We start from the raw sequence: 17,229 nt of genomic DNA, 5'->3' as shown, positions 1-17,229 counted from the left end.
TCAGCATTCTTCTATAGAATCCTTAATCAAAATGTTCAGTAATGGTAGCCAGGCACCATCCAGTCCTGCTCTCATGACAAAGGAGGCAGTTGTTCATGAGGCAATGAGTGACATGTCCATTCCCTTCTCCTGTTCTTCAGTTTCCTTCTTCCTCTGTTGCTTCAGGCACATGGATACCAATTGTTGTGCCTTGGATAACCCCTTGCAAACTTTTAAGACCCCAGGCACTACCCAGTGAACTAGGAAGTAGAACAAAAGCACTAAACACTGTATCAAGCCAATTAACTGGAATGTCCATGAAACCATGACCCTAAACCTCCAAATCAAGGAACCAAATCCCATGAGGTGTTTGGTTGTATACAGCAGCCTCAGCAGCTACTCTTTTTTTTTTTGTAAATATGTCTATCACACAACTTTTGCCAATTCAACTTTTTACAAGTGTACCACTTATTGACAACAATTACAATAGTTGGCTATGCAACCCTACCCTTAATCAATGTGATTTTTCCATCACCATAAACAAAACTCGGTACTCCATAAGTAATAGCCCCCTTCCCTCCTCCCTCCCACCCCTGGATAACCACTAACAAACTTTGGTCTCTATGCATTTGCGTTTTCTTGTCTTTTTATATGAGTGAGGTCGTACAATATTTGTCCTTCTGTGATTGATTTCACTCAGCATAATGTCTTCAGTCTCCATCCATATTGTAGCATGTATCAAGATTTCGTTTCTCCTACTGGCTGAGTAGTATTCCGTTGTATATGTTTACCACATTTTGTTTACCCATTCATCTGTTGATGGGCATTTAGGTTGTTTCCAGCTTTGTGCTATTGTGAACAGTACTGCAATGAACATAGGTGTACAAGTATCTGTTTGAGTCTCAGCTTTCAAGATTTTGGGGTATATATCTAGGACTGGTATTACTGGGTCATATGGTAGTTCTGTTTTTAGTTTTTTGAGGAACCACCACACTGTTTTCCACAATGGCTGCACTATTTTGCATTCCCACCAGCAATGGATAAAGGTTCCAATTTGCCTACATCCTTGCCAACATTTGTTAGTCAGAGTTTCAGGTTTGTTTTCTTTTCCAATCTTAGCCGTCCTAACCAACCAACCAACCTGTTGCCATCGAGTCGATTCCAGCTCATAGCAACCCTATAGCCATCCTAGTGGTGGTGAAATGGTATCTCATTATGGTTGATTTGCATCTCTGATGGCTAGTGACATTGAGCATCTTTTCTTGTGTTTGGTGGCCATTCAAATGTCCTCTTTGGTGAAATGTCTATTCAAGTCCTTTGCCCATTTTATGATTGAGTTATTTGTCTCTTTGTTATTAAGTTGTCAAAGCTTTATATATATATTGGTTATTAGAGTCTTATCAGATATATGGTTTCCGAAGATATTCTCCCAGTTGGTAGCTTGTCTTTTCACTTTTTTGTTAAAGTCTTTCGGTGAGCAAAAGTTTTTAATTTTTATGAGGTCAGTTTATTTTGTCTTTTGCTCTTTGTGCTTTTGTTATTATGTTAGATGATCTATTGTTAAAAGCTAGGCCCAACAGCGTTCCCCTGCATTTTCTTCCAAGAATTTTTATGGTTTTAGTTTGCACATTTAGGTCCTTAATCCATTTTGAATTTATTTATTTATTTATTTATTTATTTATTTATTGGTATGTGTATGGTATGGGGCATGGATCCTGTTTCATTTTTCTGCATGTGGAAATCCAATTTTCCCAACACCATTTATTGAAGGGACTCTCTTTCCCCATCAGAGAGGCTAGGCTTAGCACCCTTGCCAAAAATCAGTTGACCAGAAGAACTAGATAGTGCTTGGCTACTACTACTGACTGTTCTGATCAGGGCCACAATAGATGGACCCTGATAGAATGGGAGAAAAACATAGGACAGAACTCAAATTTTTAAAACTTTTAGATTTACTGGACCAGTTGAGACTAGAAGATTCCCTGAGACTATCGCCCTAAGATATTCTTTAAATTTTGAACCGAAACTATCCCAAGGTCATCTTTCAGCAAAATAACAGGTTGGCACACAAAATAAAAAATATTACCTGTGAGTATGGTGTTACATTAAAAAGCCATCTAAATCAGACCAAAAGGTCAACAATTACTCTAAAGCAAAGATAAGAAGTTAAAGGGTCTGGGAAACTAGGACACTGGAAACAGGACAACCAGAATGCAATTAAAGAGAATGTTGATACATTGTAACTAATATTACTGAACAGCTTGTTTAGAAATTGTCAAATGGGAACATAATTTGCTGTATAAGCTGTCGCTGAAAACAAATAAAATATTATTTTAAACAATCAGTTGACCATAGATATGTGGGTTTATTCCTGGAATCTCAATTCTATTCCATTGGTGTGTGTGTATATTTTTATACCAGTACCAGGATGTTTTGATTACTGTAGCTGTATAATACGTTTTAAAATCAGGAAATGAGAGTCCTACTGCCTTGTTCTTCTCTTTCAACATTAGCTATTTGGGCCTCTTGCCATTCCATATAAAGCTGAGGATTGCTTTTTCCTTTTCTGTAATCTCACAAGGAATTTTTATAGTATCTCATTATATTTGTAAAATATGACAGGAAGGACTTTGTCATACTTAAAAGTCAGCACACGAACAGCTTGCTGTGCATGGAATCACCTATACTAAGAGATGGGGGTCTGTTGAGAGAAGTACCAAACCAAAAGACGCAAACCCATTGCCATTGAGTCGGTTTGGACTCCAGGCAACCCCGTGTGTTAAAGAGAACTGCTCATAGGATTTTCTTGGCTGTAATCTTTACGGAAAGAGCCCTGGTGGCACAGTGGTTAAGAGCTATGGCTGCTAACCAAAAGGTCTGCAGTTTGAATCCACCAGTCCTCCTCAGAAACCCTATGGAGCAGTTCTGCTCTGTCCTATAGGGTTTCTATAGGGTCGCTATGAGTCGGAATCGACTTGACAGCAACGGGTTGGGTGTTTTTGGTAATCTTTGTGGAAGCAGACCTCCAGGCCTTTCTTCCATTGTGCTGCTGGATAGGTTAGAGCTGCCAAACTTTAGGTTACTAGTTGAGCGTGAACTGTTTGTGTCACCCAGGGACCTGAGGGAGATACCAGGGGGTTAATATTTGATCCTGGAGATCAGAGCATAAGCTGTTATCAGACAGGGAATTATCACCTCTCCCAAGGCAAAGGCTCCTTGGGCAGAATTCACCTCCCCTCGCTCCACCTCCATACTCCCAGGACTCTCCATTTAGACACAAGCATTTTCACTCTGACAGGTGTCTACCCCCATGGAGGCCCTGGCAAGAAAGCTGTTTCTCCTTCCTGGTGCTTCCTGCTAATTCCACCCAGAAAAGGAGCAATTCAGGGAAGGGTGCTGTGTCAGTAAGAACAGGATATATTGGTTTCACTTCAGGAATAAACACCGCCAAATCTCGGAGGTTTAACAAAGCACAAGTGCATCTTACTCACAAGGTAAGTCCATCACAGATAGGCAGGGGTTCGCCCTGGTACTTGCAGACCCAGGCTGATGAAGCTCCATCTTGACTTCTGCTTTTAGGACCATCACAGTGTGGGGAGGGTGGGGGGACTTTCAAAGTGTTCACCTGAAACTGACACACATCCCTTGATCTTGGCTAAAGGAAGTCATGTGGTCATATCTAATTTCAAAGGAGGGAAGAAAGTGCCACCCCCCATGCACTTGGAGAAAGAGTAGGAAGCACTTGGTGAACAGCATCAATGATTTATACACTAACTTGACTTGATGCATGGCCTTCTCTGACTGCCCCGGATAAAATAGCACCCACTTCCCTCCATATGCACACTATGGTTGTTGGTTTTTTTTTATTATTTTGAGGGGGACAGTAATGTCTCCTTATCTTATCTTACTGTCTGCCCAGCATTTATCATTACCTTACATATTAGTTTTTAGGATTAGTTTATTATCTACCCCTCTCCCCAGTACATGGTCTATAGGAACAGGAACCTTTCTGTTTTGCTTATTTCTGTATCTCTAGACACTAGAGCAGAGCCCTGGTGGCATAGTGGTTAAGAGCTCTGCTGCTAAACAAAATGCTGGTGGTTCAACTCCACCAGCCACTCCTTGGAAACCCTATGGGCAGTTCTACTCTGTCCTACAGGGTTGCGATGAGTCGGAACCGACTTGATGGCACCTAACAACAACAACAGACACTAGAGCAGTACTTGGCACATAGTAGGTACTTAATAAATATATGTTGACTGGTTAAATATATAATATTGTTTTTATTTACATAACTGCAATGTTGTAGTTGTTAATTGCCATTGAGTTGGTTCCAATTCATGGTGGCCTTATGTATATAGAATGAAACATTGCCTGGTCCTGCACCATCTTCATTATCTTCGGTATGTTTGAGTCCATTGTTGCAGCTATCATAAATGGAATAGTATTAAATATACTATTCCATAATTTGGTTTTTTTTTTCACTTAGTGTTAGTTCATATAGATACTGCCCCATTCTTTTTAATTTTACTTGGTATTTTATAGCATAAATGTACCATAATTTGTTCAACCATTTCCTTTGTGGGGAACATTGAGGATGCTTTCAAATTTTTAATATTTTGAACAATGCCACAACAAACATCCTTTTGATATATACCTTGGAGCACATAAACCATTGTTTTGCTAGAATAAATTACCTACTAAAATAAATATACATCTTTAATCTTGACAAATACAGCCAAAAAAATGTTGTGATAATCTTATGGCAGAAAAATTATATTCCATTGTTGCTTGAACTTGCACCATCCTGATTTCTGTGGAATTCCACTCATCTTTTCATGTTTATTTGTCATGTGGATGTCTTTTTCTATGAATGGCTCAGTCAAATTATTTAACGATTTTTCTACTAGGCTATTTCACTTTAAAAAAGTCATTTGTAGGTGCATTTTATATATGCTGGTTATTATTTCTTTGTCTCTTTTAAGTATTCTTATTTGTTTCTTGTAATGTGTTAAGTAAGGGGCAAATCACACCTTCACTGCCAACTGCATGATAAAGAGCAACATGAATCCAGTTCCCAAAATGTGGTGATTGATCCAGTCCTCACCTTCCCATGTCTCCATCATCACCAGCACACACGTGGTACACTCTCTCTTACCCTAGCCACTGGAGCTGGGTCAGAGCTCACAAGTTAGAAGGACACTGTCCTTCAGACCAGCTGCCCATGTAGCACTTCTCTGATTCTAGCCACCTGGAGCTACGACAGCTCTCACAAGTTAAAAGGACACTGTCCTTCAGACTGCCAAACAGGCAGACACCAGCCACAAGTTTAGAGAGTCCACATGACACCCCAACCTTCTGCCCTGCTGACCACAGATCCACTACTCCTTCAAGATGCCAGCTGCAAGCTTGGGAATCCACAAAATACCCTTACTTCCTGACCTGCTGGCTCCCACTGCCCCTTTGGGTTTGATAATTCGCTGGAACAACTCACAGAATCTCACAGAGACTATGCTATAGTTATGACTACAGATTTATTATAGCCCAAAAAGGATACAAACAAAGAGACACATAGAGCAAGGTCTAGTGGGGTTCCCAACTCAGAGATTTCATGTCCCAAGGGACATGCTAACTTTCCCAAAGCAGAAGTTCTTGGCAATCAGGAATCCCTTTGAGCCTTAGGATTCCAGGTTTTTATCAGCTAGTTCTGCAAAAGACGACTGGGGAAGAGCTGCCTCCTCAAAGTAGAGTCAACCTTAATGATGAGGATGGAGTCAAGCTTTCATGACCTTCATTTGCTGATGTGGCATGACTCAAAATGAGAAAAAACAGCTGCAAACATCCATTAATAATCGGAACATGGAATGTATGAAGTCGGAATCTAGGAAAATTGGAAATTGTCAGAAATGAAATGGAGCACATAAACATTGATATCCTAGGCATTAGTGAGCTGAAATGGCTGGTATTGGCCATTTTGAATTGGATTATCATATGGTTTACTATGCTGGGAATGACAACTGGAAGGGGAATGGCATTACATTCATCATCAAAAGAACATTTCAAGATCTATCCTAAAGTACAACACTGTCAGTGATAGGATAATATCCATATGCCTACAAGGAAGACCAGTTAATACTTAGGCTGGGTTCTCTAGAGAAGCAAAACAAGTAAAGTGTATAAATATATACAGACAGAGAGATTATATCAAGGAAACAGCTCACGCGATTGTAGAGGCTAGAATGTCCCAAGTCCGTGGATCAGTGTAGAGGCCTCTCCCAAGTCACACAGCTGCAGAAGCTGGCAAGCCCAAGATCGGAAGGTCGGAGAGCAGGGCTCCCACTCACAGGCTGTGCAGATCCACGAATCCCAGGTTCGGCAGAGATGCTGACAGCTAAAGTCCCAAGAACGGGAGATGAGACGACGGGAAGCAGCCTCAGGATCCAGCGAGAGTAAAAAGCCAGGACGTCTGCTTATATGCAGATGCGGGCCACACCCCCAAGGAGACTCCCTTTCATCTGCTTGGCTACTCACAGTTTATTCAATCATGGGAGTGATTACATTAAAACACGGAGAATCATGGCCCAGACAAGTTGACACACAATCTTAACCATCACAATGATTATTATTCAAATTTACACACCAACCACTAAGGCCAAAGACAAAAAAAATTGAAGATTTTTACCAGCTTCTGCAGTCTGAAATTGATCGAACGTGCAATCAGGATGCATTGATAATTACTGGTGATTGGAATGTGAAAGTTGGAAACGAAGAAGGATCGGTAGTTGGAAAATATGGCCTTGATGATAGAAACGATGCCAGAGATCAAGTGATAGAATGTTGCAAGACCAACGACTTCTTCGTTGCAAATACCTTTTTTACCAACATAAACAGCAACTATACACATGGAGCTCGCCTGACAGAATACACAGGAATCAAATCGACTACATCTGTGGAAAGAGACAATGGAAAAGCTCAGTATCATCAGTCGGAGCAAGGCCAGGGGCTGACTGCGGAACAGACCATCGGTTGCTCACATGCAAGTTGAAGTTGAAACTGAAGAAAATTAGAACAAGTCCACGAGAGCCAAAGTACGACCTTGAGTATATCCCACCTGAATTTAGCGACCGTCTCAAGAATAGATTTGACATGTTAAACACTAATGACCGAAGACCAGATGAGTTGACATCATACATGAAGACAGCAAGAGGTCATTAAAAAGACAGGAAAGAAAGAAAAGACCAAAATGGATGTCAGAAGAGACTCTGAAACTTGCCTTTGAAAGTCGCGTCGCTAAAGCGAAAGGAAGAAATGATGAAGTAAAAGAACTGAACAGAAGATTTCGAAGGGCGAGTTCTGCGTGACAGGCTAAATCATGCCTCCTGAAGCTAGTTGATATTGCCCTCTCAGGTGAGTCTTTTCAGGTCTGGCTAGCCCCAACTCACCAGCACAAAATTTAGGTATGGCCTGGAAGTCCCAGACCAAAGTACCCCAATTAGTCCAAGAGTTCTTTCACATAAACCAAGGACAAAGGCCACATTGCTTAGTGTAAAACTGGGTCCTTTACCCAATGTGTATATTTCCATTGTTTTTGTGCTTTTGTCATACTAAATATATACTTATTTAACTTTTGTATATTAACATATACAAAACACACATATATTTAACTTTAATATAGCCGGTACATTCTTGGCTTTTCCTTTACAGTCTCCAGTCCTGCTTCTTGTTTAGAAATATCTTACCAAGCCTAGGATTATAAGAATATCCTGCTGTACTTCATTTTAATACCTTTATCATTTTATGGGCTATGATTTGTTTCTAATCCATTTGAAATTTATTGTTATGTATGGTGTGAGACAGGAATTTAAATTAATTTTATTCCAACCCAATAATTTATGGTCACTAATCCACTTCACTTATTGACTAGACCAAGCTTTCCTCACTTAAAATGCCCCCTTTATCATAAAATCTCTGGAAATCCTGGTGGCGTAGTGGCTAAGAGCTATGGCTGCTAACCAAAAGGTCACCAGTTCGAATCCACCAGGTGCCCCTTGGAAACGGTGTGGGGCAGTTCTACCTTGTCCTATAGGGTCACTATGAGTCAGAATCGACTCGACAGCAACAGGCTACCGGCTATCATCAAATCTATCACCATATACACGTGGGTATAATTGTGTACTCCACAGTCCATTGTCTCCCAATATTTGGTCATTTGATTTCCATCATCATTAATTATATTATATTCATATTCCATTTATACTATTATACTAAATACGTTAGCATAATACATTTTTTAAATTAAATATCTACCGTAGCCTCATCCCAAGCATGTAAAATCATAGGTTTAATTTTTTTCTTGTAACCATGAAAATAAGTGCCTATTAGTGTACCGTTTGAAATCATCTTGCAAACCAACCCCAAGTGGAATGCAGAAGCATTTTGGGGAAACGCCATTGTATGCTTTACACTAATGAATTTGTCCTTTCTTGTGTGTGTGCGAGAACGATCATTCTAAATTTATGGCATGTTTTTCTTGTTAAGTTTTTATCTTAAAATAATTATATATTTACAAGAGATTGCAAAAATAATACAGAGAAGTTCTGTGTACCCATCAACCAGTTTCCCCAAAGGTGACATCTTATATACCTAAAGCACGTTATCAAAACCAGGAAATTGACATTGGCACAATATAATTAACTAGACTACAGACCTTCCTCAGATTTCACCCATTTTTGCATGTACTCATTTTGTTTCTTTGCATGTGGTTCTAGGACATTTTATCACATTTATAGATAATATAACCACCACCGCAGTCAAAATACAAAACTGTGTCATCACCAACGGAACTTCCTTTTTTTATCACACACTGTTTCCTCCCCCAAATCCTGGCAGCCCCTGAGCTGTTCTCCATCTCTATAGTTTTGTCATTTTGATAATGTTATGTAAATAGAATCACACAGTATGTAACCTTTGGGGAATAGCTTTTTTCACTCAGCGTAATACCCTGGAGAATCAAGTTGTTGCCTGTATCGCTAGTCATTCCTTTTTATTGCTAAGTAGTCACCCATGATACGGTTGTACTACAGTTTGTTTAACCATTCACCTACTGAAGGACATTTTGTTTCCATTTTTTGGTTATTACAAATTTAACTGCTATACACATTTGTATGTAGGTTTTTGTGTGAACATAGATTTCATTTCTCTAGGATAAATGTCCAGGAGTGTGATCTCTGGCTTATATGTTAAGAATAAGTTTAACCCCTGAAGACGTGGCCCTTGGACACTCTGTTAGACCCAAACTAAAACCATTCCCAAAGCCATCTCTTCAGACAAAGATTAGACTGGACTATGGGACATAAAATGATGCTCTTGAAGAGTGTGCTTCTTAGCTCAAGTAGATACATGAGACTAAATGAGCAGCTCCTGTCCAGAGGCAAGATGAGAAGGCAGAGAGAGTCAGGAGCTGGTTGAATGGACAGAGGAAATCTGGGGTAGAAAGCAGGATTGTGCTGTCACAGTATAGGGAGAGCAACTAGGATCACATAACAATGTATGTATAAATTTTTGTATGAGAGACTAACTTGAATTGTAAACTTTCACTTAAAGCACAACAATTTAAAAAAAAAAAAAAAGAATAAGTTTAACTTTTTAAGAATCTCCCAGGCTAATTTCCATAGTGACTGTACCATTTTACATTCCCACCAGCAATGTATGAGAGATCCAGTTTCTCTGCATCCTGGCCAGCATTTGGTACTGCCAGCGTTTTTTATTTTAACCATTCTAAGAGGTGCGTAGCTGTTGCATCTCATTGTGGTTTTGATTTACATTTCCCTAATGACTAGTGATGTTGAATATCTTTTCATGTGTTTCTTTGTATGGCATATTTTGATATCTGGTGGGCAGGTCTGAGGTTGCCTTTCTTACATAGCTTCTGCCTCCACTGATCCTGAGAAAGAGAACCCACATTGGCTGCTCCTGAGGTGAGCCTGATCCTCTGAGCCCTTCTACAAAGAGGCAAGGGTGGGGTCCAAGTACAGTTTGACCTCAGTGGAGCTTTAGAGTGGACTCCACGAGGTTGACTGGGGAAAGGATATGAATTTTCCACCACCCTTTCTTCTGTCCACACTTCCTCCCAGAGGAACTTTTAATAAAATCTACATCTCTCTCCAGTGCCTTTGGAGATGGATTCACATGAGGTTTTCTGAGGAAGTTGAGTCTGGTCTCACAGCTGGAAATGGTAAAATCCGAGCAAAGGGAACCCAAACACAATGGGGCCATGGATATTACCCCCACCTTTCTGGAATGTAGAAAGAAGTGGGGTGGGAGAGCTTAAGATCGCTCAAAAAGCCTGTGGTTCCCATCAACTCTCCTAAGCGCAGGGTCCACCTCCATTAGATGTGCTCCGCCCAGGGCCCCAACTGTGAGGACACCCTTCGGAGGGTGAACAGTGACCGTACCCCCCCACCCCATCCCAGCTTCTCCCTGAGGGTTGACTGTGCACATGAAGGTGCTTGAAACCTCCAAGATCAGGGGCAGGACTAGCGAACCCGGAACCCACGAGGAGCTAGAGAGCATCCTGGAGCAGTGAGCCTTAACTGGGACTGAACAGAAGCAGAAGAATCAATCTCAATCATAGAGTGGGGTATTTTGAGAGAGAGGTCTCAAATTCACCTTCCAATCAGGAATTCAAAAAGTAGGAAGGAGCCTCTTGGCAGACAGAGCGTATCTCAAATGCAGCTCCTTTTTTACATCTTTCAGGAGAGTGACGAAATGGTCCAGAAAGTTCCATTTTTACCCATGAGCAAAGTCCTCTTCATTATAACCTATTAACTGAATGATTAAAGGTTGCTAAAAGAGGGTATTCATGAAATAGAATGAGGGTGTTTCTAGAATTTATTGAAGACTTTCGATGTGACCTCAGGTAACTTAAACTTTTGTCCTTCATTTCCTCATCTATAAAATAGGGATAATAATAGTTCCAACTTCATTGAGACATCAGGAAGGCTAAAGTACTTAAAACACTGCCTGGCACAGAGCAAACGCTGTGGCAAAGTGTCAGCTATTATTATGACTAATGTGTGAGCAACCACAGACGACAGTACTGACCACGTTGCAAACTCCAACTGCGCAGACCCCCTAGAGAGGGGTGGAATTTCTGCAACTGCGGAGTGTTGCATTGTTACCTGTGCTTGGTCAGGGCTGCCTTGAGGTGGTACAGTTTCCCATGGCTATTATTCTTCCTGCTGAACAGCAAATTTCTCCCAGTTCAGCTTCATCGTTATTCACATCATTTGTCGGGAGTTGTCTGGTCAATCCTACAAAATACCATGATGCATATTTCGCAGTCTAATTTTTGACCTGAACTTTTCTAATAACTAGATTTCAAACCATCTGTGTGTGGTTCAAACATAGATCATCTCTACCCCTATAGTTAAAACTGATGTGTATGTATTATCCCCCTCCCCAATATTTTACTTTTGCTCAATGTTTTGTTGTTGCTGTTGAATTCTTTAAGTGGGACTCTCTGGTGAATGTAGGTTACGGGGCCTTCTGCCTCTCCTAAGTGAGATCCAGAATATTGGAGGCTTGTGCATGGAAGGCACTGGTCCAGAGGCCAGAAGGGAGGCCCTGCTCTTAGGGACCAGATACATGGAGAGTGACAGAAGTCCTCCTTCTAGAAGGCACCTCGAGCAGCCTGGTAAGGTGGCAATTATCCTTGGACTCCTCTTGAAGACTCCAGCTTTCCAGTTTATCCTGCAGTCCTCAGCAGCTGGCCTCTTCATGACCTCAGGAAGTTCTGTGAGGCAGAATGCTCTCTCTCTCTCTCTCTCTCTCTCTCTCTCTCACACACACACACACACACACACACACACACACACACAGGGCTTAGGACCTGGCTCTGAACATCTCTTCCAGTAAGCCTTCCCTGATTTACCACACCCACTTCTAACCCATCCTTTCTTCGGCACTTGGGGACTTGGCATATCTCTTTCCATTTATTCCTTACTCTGCTGAGGGAACAGAATCCTGGGTGGGTCAGACTGAGTTCCCCCTGCCCAGGCCATAATGGCAGACCTGACATTTGTATTGAGCCCCATTTACATGCCTATGGAGTCCCTGGGTGGTGCAAATTGTTAATGCACTGGCTGCTAACCAAAAGTTTGGAGGTTCCAGTCTACCCAGAGGCACTGCAGAAGAAAGTCCTGGTGATCTGCTTCTAAAAACTCAGCTATTGAAAACCCTATGGAGCATAGTTCTACTCTGACACACATGGAGGTATCATGACTTGGCATCAACTTGACGTCAACTGGTATTTGGTTCACATACAAATACCCATTAGATACAATATCCTACACTGGGTGGTCGAGGGAGCTGGGCCCAGTGAAGGTGAACAACTTGTCAGAGGCCAGGAAGGCAGGCCCAGGCCTAAGGAGCTCCCTATTAGATCACTCTACCTCTTATTAACACACCTAACTCCTTAGCTAGTGAACTAAACTAGCTCCCTTGGTGGCCCCTGCAGATGCCAAAGGAACCATTCGGGAAATTGTCCTCCCCAAGGGCCTGGACCTGGACCGGCCCAAGCGGACCCGCACATCCTTCACAGCCGAGCAGCTGTACCGCCTGGAGATGGAGTTCCAGCGCTGCCAGTATGTGGTGGGCCGTGAGCGCACTGAGCTGGCCCGCCAGCTGAACCTCTCTGAGACCCAGGTAAGAGGGCTAGACCACCCCACCCCTGCCCCGGCAGCACAGGTACCCTTGGGGTATAAGGCCATGGTTGCTATGGGGGATCCCAACTGTTGGGGGAGTTCCAACATTTGCATGGGGAAAAGACTTAAAGCTACAGACAACCTAGAACAAATACAGTGCCAAAAGGAGAGCGTTGGCAAATGCCAATGGGGGGCGGGGGCTTCCAGATGTGTCAGGTACCCTGGGTAGAAGATGGGAAAAGTCTAGAGAAACAAAGAGGGGTATTCAAGATGGAGGGAGTGCCTGAGAGGGGTCGTTGGCGTGTGGAAGGAGCCTGTAGGAAGGGACGGTGAAAAGTTGGTTTGCTGGGAGCAGAGATTCTGGAAGGAGATCAGACATTACAAAAATGTTTTAGAAACTTCTCGATTTCTCTTTCTGCATCCTTTCCAACCCTCCACCACTCTTCCTTCATCCAAGTGTGCCTCAGTCCCTCTTGTTAGAGAGGAGGGCTCTCAACACCCCCATCACCTAGGAAGGGCTTGGCATTTTAACAATAGTATGCTTAATCCAAAGGAAAAGACTTCTGTAAGCGGAACACCTACTCTCTATAAATAGAGGCATCTCAAGCTGGTAATAGAGTTACATGATGATGATGATGATGATGATAAAATAATACCTCACCACCACCTCAGTGGCTGTCAGGTTGATTCCAACTCATGGTGACGCTGTGTCTGAGTAGAACTGTGCTCCATCGGGTTTTCAATGGCTAAGTTTTTTGGAAGTAGATCGCCAGGTCTTTCTTCTGAGGCACCTCTGGGTGATCTTGAACCACCAAACTTTGGCTTAGCAGCTGAGTGTGTTGACAGTTTTACTGCCCAGTACTTACCTTAGTACTTACAAAGTGCCAGACACTGTTCTAAGTGCTTTGCACATCCCTTCCAACAACTCTGTGATGCAGGGACCAGTATTATCTCTCTATTGTAGATCAGGAAAGGTTAAGTAACTTGTCCGAAGTTATGACTAATAATTCCAGAGCCAGGATTTGGATGAGCAGTCTGACATATTTATAGACGACCTTTCTTGAGTTTGTCAAAAAATAAGCGAGAGATCCTTAGTTCAGCAACAGCTCTCATAATTTCATCTCATATAATGAGGGGGATCAATCAACAGATTTATTTCAAACAGTGACCAAAACAAGATGTATAAAGGGAAGAGGAGAGAAAAGGGGTAAAGAAGCAGACCGGCTGGGACAGGGTGCTTGGTCCTCCCTTCCTAGAGAAGCTTCCGGAGGGTCTATGTAAGACCTCTCAGTGTAACATCTGCTGCTGTCCTTCCGTTCAGTCGGGATTGCACCACTTCCTTCCTTAAAATTCCTCCGGCTCCTCAAATCACACAAACAGAATGCTGGGCATGGATAAATATGCCTGGATGTCCTGATCTCCTTGAGGGGTGAGCAGACTTCTCCTGGGGAAACCAACAACTCTGAGTGGGGCAGAGGAAGAGGCGGAGTGGGGGGGCAAGATGAGGAGGAGGGGGAGGCCAGAGGTGGGAGGGGTGGGCTTGCTGGAGAGTTGCTGTGTCCTGCAGGAGCAGGTCATCTCCATCTGTTTCCTCCAGCTGCGTCTAGTGCCCCAAACAACCCAGCAGATGGCCTGGGACAGCCTGCCCTCCATGCAGGATGGCTGGAAAGCAGGCTTGTGCTTAGAGATGGGGGGGGCTACAGTGGCTGGGGGAAATCAGGGAGACACCCCAAACCTTGAAGTCCAGGCATAGAGGGGAGGAAGCCGGGACTCCTCAGAGTCACCCTGCAATTCTTTGTCCTAATCAGTCTCTGCCTCACCTAATTTTTGTTTTGTTTTTTTATCGTACTTTAGATGAAGGTTTACAGAACACATAGTTTCTCATTAAACAGTTAACACACATATTGTTTTACAACATTGGTTAACAACCCCACAACATGTCAACACTCTCCGTTTTCGACCTTGGGTTCCCTATTACCAGCTTTCCTGTCCCCTCCTGCCTTCTAGTCCTTGTCCCTGGGCTGTTGTGCCCCGTTACTCTCATTTTGTTTTATGGGCCTGTCTAATCTTTGGCTGAAGGGAGAACCTCGGGAATGACTTCATTACTGAGCTAAAAGGATGTCCAGAGTCCATACTCTCAAGATTTCTCTAGTCTCCGTTAGGCCAGTAAGTCTGGTCTTTTTTTGTGAGTTAGAATTTTGTTCTACATTTTTCTCCAGCTCTGTCTGGGATCCTCTGTTGTGATCCCTACACAGCAGTCAGTGGGGGTAGCCAGGCACCATCTAGTTGTACTGGACTCAGTCTGGTGCCTCACCTAGTTTTGGCCCTAAACTGCGCAGAAACTTTGCTCTCCAAGGTCACCTCAGATGTCCCTGCTCCCTTATTCTCCCCCACCCACCCCATGTGCCCTACATTTACCTGCCCTCAGAGGTTAAGCCCAAGCCCCGCCTCTCCCAGGAAGACTTCCCTAAGACTTCTTGACCTCCTCCCGAGAGAGCTTTCCCAATGGCTGCCCTGTGGAGTGTGTGTGTGTGTGTGTGTGTGTGTGTGTGTGCGTGCTCATGTGTGTATGCATGAGACACCAAGCAGTATGCACTTGCCAAAGACAAGAATGTGTGTCAAGGCCACATCTCCTCTTCAGGCCTCCTTGGGTCACCCAGCATGCCACTGGGCACACAGTGAACCCTCAATGAATCCTCAGCTTACCTATTATTGCTTACCACCTTCCTTCTTTGTCCCCAGTCCTGGGGGTTTTCCGAAAATATAACTAACACACAGCTAACATTTATAGAGGGCTCCCTACATACCAGGCCTTGGGGTGTTCTAACTCACTTAACCCTCATCACAACCTTGTGGGATGGGTCTTATCATTCTACTTTAAAGAGAAGGAAACTAAGGCCCAGAGAAATTAAATAACTTGCTCAAGATTTAAAGCGGCTCCATGAAAACCTCCTCTTTTTACTCTTTGGCTGTTTGGCTGAGGAAGGGAGCAGGCTGAATGCCTTTGCCTGCCTCCTCAGCCCTTCCTTTCCAGCAGGTACTATGCGGGTCTGGGGTTTTACAGCCACTCTTTGGGGCATCCCCCTTGACATTTGAATAGTGCATGCTTTTTTTGCCTACACCTGCTCGCCAGAGAATGGCTGAGGATTTATGTTTCTGCCAGTAATAAAATCTCGGGAAGTCTGATATTTCTTAGAGACTCCTGGGTTCCTGTACCCCACCTGGCCCTTCCTTAGGACCCTGGATCCAGTCCCCCGTCCCCCTTGTTTGCTGGCTGACCCTCCCTCATCTTCTGCTCTTTTCTCCTAAACATAGCTCCATGGTTTCAACCTTCTCCTTTCCCACATCTCTACCTCCAGCCAGGATTTTGTCAAGAAACTCAGCTCCACTCAGATGTCCCACAGGCACCTCAAATCCCACAGTGCAAAGCTACCCACACCGACTTCCCTGTCTGCACTTCCTGAGGGTCCAGCTTGGGCCAATGTGGGTGACCAAGACGGAAATTTGGTATTTAATGTCTGTGTCTTACCTCTGCCATCTGACTAGCCATTTCCCAAGGGCAGAAACTGTATCTATTTTTCAATTTATATGTGAAGTCCAATCCTGGGCCCATAACAACAACAATAATCATAGCTACGGTTTACTCAGCACCTACTATGTTCCACGTGCCAGCCACATTCATTAATTCATTTAATCTTTATAAAAAGATGGCTTTGTGGGTACTATTATCCCTAAGCCTCAGAGAGGTTAATTAACTTTCCCAAGGTTATCTAGCTAGAACTCTGGAATTCTCAGTATATTCCTGCATACTTTTGTTCAAAAATATTATTGAGTGCCTACTATTTACCAGGTACTGTTACAGGCACTGGGGATACGCAGAGAACAAAATAGACCGGGTACTTGCCCTCATGCAGCTTACATTCTGTGGAGAGACAGGCAAATAACAGCATTTCAGACAGTGTTAAGTGCTATGAAGGAGATAAAACAGGGAATCTTAGTTACCTAGTGCTGCCGTAACAGAGACTTTAAAGAACAGGAATTCATTTTTTCATAGTTCAAAAGACTGGAAGTTCAAATTCAGGGTGCAGTTCTAAGGGGAGGTCTTTCTTTGTCTATTTCAGCTTCTGTTGCTGTGTGCCCTTGAGTTGATTCCTGCTCATAGCGACCTTACAGGACAGAGTACAACTGCCCTGTAGGGTTTCCAAGGTTGTAATCATTACGGAAGCAGATCGCCACGTCTTTCTCCTGCACAGTGGCTGGTGGGTTCGAACCATCAACCAAAAAGCAGCCGAGCGCTTAACCACTGTGCTACCAGGGCTCCTTTACAGCTTCTAGTAGCCGGCCATTCTTGCCATTCCTGGGCTTGGAGATACATATGTCTCCATCATCTGTTTTCCTCTTCCTCTTGTGTGTGCCTGTGTCTTTTCTGGTCTTTTTATAGCTCAGAAGTCTGATCAGGTTTACGATCTACCTTACACTGGTATGACCTCATTAACATAACAAAAGAAAACCCCTGTTTCCAAACAGGATCACATCCACAGGTATA

The 17,229-nt window shown here is 43.1% G+C and overlaps 1 protein-coding gene across 1 annotated transcript in view; it reads left to right on the top strand.

The window, feature by feature from the left end:
* VAX2 (ventral anterior homeobox 2) overlaps positions 1–17,229 on the top strand; it is a 38,070-nt gene that overhangs the window by 15,418 nt on the left and 5,423 nt on the right. The window contains exon 2 of the mRNA XM_004369230.2: positions 12,497–12,684. Coding sequence (XP_004369287.2) covers positions 12,497–12,684 — 188 coding nt within the window. The remainder of the gene's footprint in view (positions 1–12,496; positions 12,685–17,229) is intronic.

This window comes from Trichechus manatus, unplaced genomic scaffold, assembly GCF_000243295.1.
Source record: "Trichechus manatus latirostris isolate Lorelei unplaced genomic scaffold, TriManLat1.0 scaffold00004, whole genome shotgun sequence".
NCBI lineage: Eukaryota > Metazoa > Chordata > Mammalia > Sirenia > Trichechidae > Trichechus > Trichechus manatus.
This window is presented reverse-complemented; position numbering and strand designations above follow the sequence as displayed.